At 30.7% G+C, this 5,625-nt stretch overlaps 1 protein-coding gene across 2 annotated transcripts; it reads right to left on the reverse strand.

Moving 5' to 3' along the window:
• Positions 1-613: 613 nt before the first annotated feature.
• Positions 614-4,900, reverse strand: LOC114180364 (protein DETOXIFICATION 9-like). Of its 2 annotated transcripts, XM_028066667.2 has the most exons (7): positions 4,625-4,899; positions 2,429-2,973; positions 2,255-2,341; positions 2,117-2,173; positions 1,493-1,731; positions 1,139-1,344; positions 614-985 (listed from the first exon to the last, which is right to left on the reverse strand). In XM_028066667.2, exons 1-7 carry the CDS (start codon positions 4,871-4,873, stop codon positions 923-925), a joined length of 1,446 nt encoding a protein of 481 aa, XP_027922468.2. In that variant the 5' UTR covers positions 4,874-4,899; the 3' UTR covers positions 614-922. The 2 variants fall into 2 exon arrangements, with proteins under 2 accessions (XP_027922468.2, XP_085528957.1); XM_085672831.1 differs by having other exon boundaries at positions 1,139-1,731; positions 4,625-4,900.
• Positions 4,901-5,625: the final 725 nt, after the last annotated feature.

The following is a 5,625-nucleotide window of genomic DNA, read 5'->3' on the forward strand; positions in this document are numbered from 1 at the left end:
TCACTCTCTCTTTTACAAACACTTAGAAACTTAAACTCTTTGGCTCTGATACTAACTTGTTGGCAACACTGTTTGTAAGACTGACCATCTCACTCTCTCTTTTACAAACACTCAAACACTCAAACTCTTTGGCTCTAATGCCAATTTGTTGGCAACAAATTTACTTTGTAAATAAATTGATTCATCTATGTTGTTGTTGTGTTATTCATGCAAACAACAACGCAATTTATTCTCACACATTCCTGGTCATAGTACTCAAAACAGATAAAAGTGTCTAAAACTGGCTAACTCATTAACTACATATAAGACAACAAATAATATATTAACTACCCACAACGGTTAATACATTTAAGTTTATTTCTAACCCAACAATATCATTGTTGAGACACTCATTCTTATATTGTATCATTCAACAAAAAGTAAACCTTTTCATTATGGTATTGTTTTGTTGTTTGGTGGAGGTACATTTATAAAAATAATATGTTCATATAATAGTACAAAAGTAATAACTTTAGACAACACATGTTTTCAACTTTTATCATATAATACTAAAGCAAGAAGCAAATGAATGATTTATCACACATTATCACTACATTCATATCATACATCAAAGTAAAAAAGAAACATGTTCATTAATTTGATTATTTGTGCATAAACATCAGCCAGAAGCAAATCCAATACAAAACTCTCATCACATATTCACACAACTTGTTTACATGTGTTAACATAAATAAATCCAATGACAAACATACAACAAAAGCAAAACACAACCATAGAACTATAGAGAAAGTTGACACACTTGAAAATCCTCTATGTTATCCCTATTTCCCTATATTTCCACAATCAAATCAAAAACCAAAAGTGTTAGGACAATGTATTGTCAGTTCTTCCACTCTTTTATTGTTCACTTGCCTTGAATATCTCAAACAAAAACAGTGTCAGTTTTACTTGAGTTCTCGACCACTCTTTCCCTGGCTTTAGTTGCCTGCAATAATAACAACAACCAAGTACAATAATTTAATATCAACTATCTATTCAGGTGATGTCTTACTATTATTTGCAACATGCATTCCATGCATGCAAAGAGTCTAAAAATGAAAGAGCATAGATTTATGCATGTGAGAAAACTAAAACTAACCTCTTTTTGCCAATTTGTTTGTGATGTTATGATAACAAGAATAATTACTTGTAGAACAGACCCTGATACAGGCCCCATCCAAAGCCCTTGGGCATTTAGTTGTAAATGAAAACCTAAAAACAAACCCATAGGAATTCCCACAAGATAGTAGGCTCCTAGGTTCACGTAAGCCCCTATTTGTTGAAATCCTCCACCTCTCGCTATCCCTACACATGTTCATAGATATACATGCAACAATCAACAATGTTGTTATAATGTGTATAAATAAATGTGTATATGTGTGTGTGTGTGTGTGTGTATTTGTAGTTACATAGAAGAAGAAGAAGAAGAAGAAGATGATGATTTTGAAGTCACCAGAAAGTGCTCCATTTAAACTATCTGCACTGAGAGACACACAAAGGATGGGAGCCATGCTTGCAAGATAATCCACAACTTCTATATCATTGCTATAGGCATATCCTAATACATGTCGACAACTAAAGAAGACTATGCTCATAATGATTGCCTCTACAATCCCAAGAATCACAACCACACGAACAACACCTTTGGCCGTCCTTGGATTCCCTGCCCCTAGTTCATTTGCAACCCGAGTGCTGCAAAACAACCACCATGTCAATTTGTGGGATGATGTAACAAGTAAAAATAAAGAAAGGATAAACCAAGAAAAACACAGAAAAATCAGAATATGTAATGACCAATGACTAGTGGCAATAGATGTGCATGATCAGAAAAAAAAAAAAAAACATATAATTATGACATGGTTTTCCCCTTCACTTGACAATATAGTTATCTTTGTGTTATGATTGTCCAAGTATGCCCATTTCCTTCCATTAAAGATTAATTATACAAGTAAGCTTGTGGTTTAACTTTTTCTACCATGGCAGTCAAAGATTATGAACCAGAGCCACCACAAATTTAAAAAGCATAACCATTAGCAAAGAGTGAGGCAATTAAAAAAGGGACAAATTTGAACTGGACCTTGCAGAAGCACCAACAGCAAAAGGAACGAAGTAGTGTAAGGTAGTAACATTAAGGCTGCAAGGGTGTGATAAAAGTCAGAAGATGATGACATCAGAGTTATTTCAAAGTAATGGAAAAGAAATTGTATCCACCCACCAAACTGACAATACTGAGGTTTGAAGTTGGGGATTAGGCAAAAGCCCCGCAAGTAAAGTTAGCGCCTCAAAAGACCAGGATTCAAAACTACAGAGAAGTGTGAAAAATGTAATTAGCATAAGAAAAATATATCAAGAAAAAGCATTATGTTAGAGGAGATGCAAATATATTTACCATAACATGAGTCCTGAAGGGATAGATAGTTTTAAGAACTCTGGAATGTCAAGTAAAGCATTACTAGAAAATACAATCTTGGTTTTTTGACAAGCCGGGGAGTATAGCATGTAAATTGCAAGCCAAACCACATTCAACCAATAAGAAAATCCAATGGCTAATGCAGCTCCAACATGTCCTAGGCCCAACGGAAAAACCAAACCCCAACAAATAGGAACATGCAAACATAGTGTGGTAATTGAGCTGAAAACCATGGGAAAGATCATACTCTGAGCCTGGAAGTAGCGAGTCAAAGCCTGAAGAATAGCGTAGCCAAATAGCCCTGGTATGAGGTATATGCAGTACTGAGAAGCTACACGAGAAATTTCAAGGTCTTGACTAAACAAGATGAGTATTTTATCGGTGAATATCCACACCAGAGATATTGGGAGACAAACCAATATCAGAGTCACTGTAGCACACCAAGTGTAGTTCCCAAACTTTCTATACTCTTCTGCACCATACATTTGCCCACACAAAGTTTCCAATGCACCAGACATTCCCAACTGCAATGCAACATAAGCATTTCAAAAGATTACCTAGTACAGTAAGGGATGTGAAGTGATGGGTTTAATTTTAAGGGTAGTTTATCAATCTCCTCTCTAAGTATGTGTTTGTTTCAAAGAATGAATTTGAAGGAATTTATGAGAAAAGAGGAGTGAAGGTGAATTGTTTGGATTAAGAGAAAAATTGTAAAATTTGAAGGAAAATGAGAGAAATGTTTATAAGAATTAGTAAGTGATGATAGGATAAATTAAAAAAAAAGTTTAATTGATAAAAGAATAAAATAACTAGTTTATCCTTGTACATAAAAGTAATTTAAATTAAATTATACATAATGTAAATTATATTACTATAAAATGTCAATTATTATTTAAACTAGAAAATTAATATTGATAAAAATATAATTTTTAGAAATTAAGATGGAATAAAATTTTGGAGATTAACTTTAACAATGTAAGTAATAATTTGACATTATAAAATTATTTTAAATTAAAGTGTTAGTTTAAAGTTATTATAAATTAATTGGGAGTAATTTTGTTAAAAAAGGTTATACATTAATAAAAATAATTTAAATTAAAAATTGTACATTTGAGATAAAGTCTAAGTACAGAAAATATTAAACATTAAATTAAAATATAAATTGTAACATTTCTAAAAGTCAAGAAAAGGAAAATTTAAACAATTGAAAACTTGAAGAAAACATATTTCATTATAACAATAGAAATAACTTAAATTCCAATCATTTTCAAATTTTAAATCCCAATAATTTTTAAATTTTATATTAATTATATTTATTTTTACCATAGTTATCTAATACAATTTATAAATTATTGTAATATTTTAACAAGATGTGTTTAATTTTATTCATTCGTGGTGTTTAACAAAAAAAGTGTTTAATTCTATTTATTCGTGGTTAATATAAATTTTTTGCATCCAATCAAAAATTTAATATAAATAAGATATTAATTAATTTAATCTAAACATAATATAACTTTAAACTAATTAAAATTGAATAATTTATAATTCAAAATAAAGTATTAATTAGTTACATTTTAAATATTTGAAATTTTTATAATAAATAGCATTTTTCTGTAATGACATAAAATAAGTTTAAAATTATATGTAGTAATTCTATATATAATTTTACAAAAAGTGGTATAACTTTTTATTCAAATCTCTTCATTTCAAAGATGATCACTTTCTCTCCATTCCTTCAAATTTGTCCTTGTAAATTACCTCAAATTAGCTTAAACAAACAACATTCACCTGCAAATCTATCCTCTACCATAGTAAATAGGTAGAAACAAACAGAGACTAAGAGTGAGTTCCTTTCGATACGGTATATTTTCTTCAACTGTATAATATCCCAGATGAACCAGTAACTTTGATATCACTGATTTTACTTTTAGAAGTAAAGGTCATTAGAGAACTATTATATATACGTGACATGAGTTTTATCCATTTTAACAAAAAACCTTGGAACAATAATTTTACGATTTTTTTCCTTATACGATGTTTAACTTTTCTATTTTTACTTAATATAAAACTTAAATTCGTACTTTAAAATATAATTTTCCGATTATAAAAAAATATATACTCTAATAAAAAAAATGAGATAAAAAAAAATTGCATCGGAAGGAGAGTTGTATTTACAAGGACAATGAATCCGGTAACTTCTGCAAAAGAGGTGGCAACAGCAACCCCGGAGAAGGATACCAGTACCCCCAAATGTCCCACCATCATCAGTGACACAACCTCCATAAGGTACTGTGAAACCGTAACAGCCACCATTGGAGCCGCCATCGAGCTTATCCTCTTTAACTCTTCCCAGAATGCTACTTCTTCTTCTTCTTCACCACTCTTTCTTACCAGTGCTGCTTCCATCTCTCTACAATTTTCCATGCTTTGAAGAATTAATGTTGAATGTTGATGACAAAGAGAGATAGATATATATATAGGACCAAAAAGTGCTTCTTCTTTCTTAATAGACCAAACATGTTTCGCCACTACAATTCATGCTACATCGACCAAAACAATAAGACAAAAACAACTCTTTACATGTCCATAATATTCTCTATAAGGAATTAACTATACACAGAAGATAAAGATAAAAGGAATTAACATAATATTCACATTAAATTGACAATGAAATCAGAATAACAAGGAGAGGGTTTTCTTTATGTGAATTATTTTGTGTGATCATAAGTATTTAATAATGTCGGCTAAAAGATGCACGAAGGTGACAAGACTGGAGTGTGGGGTTTAGTTAGTGGAGACTTTGAAGTGGCGACAAACCAAAACCGTGATCGTCCCACCGCATGCATGTTCCAATTATAGCTTTTTTCACCATTCTCGTAAAATTTTATTTTCGGATCATTTTTCACAAAAAAAAAAATCGTTATAAGTTGACACGATTTCAGTAGTAATTCATTTGCATGGAGTCATTTCAATTTGGTCCAACTTCTTGTTATAAAACGAAATTATACTAAGTTGGTACGACTTACGTATATACAATATTTTTTAAAAAACTTATACCGTTGTGGTAATTTTGAAATGAAATTACAACAGAATGCTGAAAAAAATCTAATTCTACTTTCTAAGTTTCTTCAATGGCGTAATTCTTTATTTTTCGTTATTATTATCTAATTCAATTA

The sequence above is a fragment of the Vigna unguiculata genome, chromosome 4, assembly GCF_037176805.1.
Source record: "Vigna unguiculata cultivar grain cowpea cultivar isolate G323 ecotype 2 chromosome 4, ASM3717680v1, whole genome shotgun sequence".
Classification (NCBI taxonomy): domain Eukaryota; kingdom Viridiplantae; phylum Streptophyta; class Magnoliopsida; order Fabales; family Fabaceae; genus Vigna; species Vigna unguiculata.

Coding starts and splice junctions, on each gene's coding strand:
- LOC114180364 (XM_085672831.1), bottom strand. CDS start 4,873: ATGGAAAATTGTAGAGAGATGGAAGCAGCACTGGTAAGAAAGAGTGGT. Junction 2,342..2,428: donor CCTTCAGGACTCATGTTATG/GTAAATATATTT, acceptor ACTTCTCTGTAG/TTTTGAATCCTGGTCTTTTG. Junction 2,174..2,254: donor ACCTCAGTATTGTCAGTTTG/GTGGGTGGATAC, acceptor ACACCCTTGCAG/CCTTAATGTTACTACCTTAC.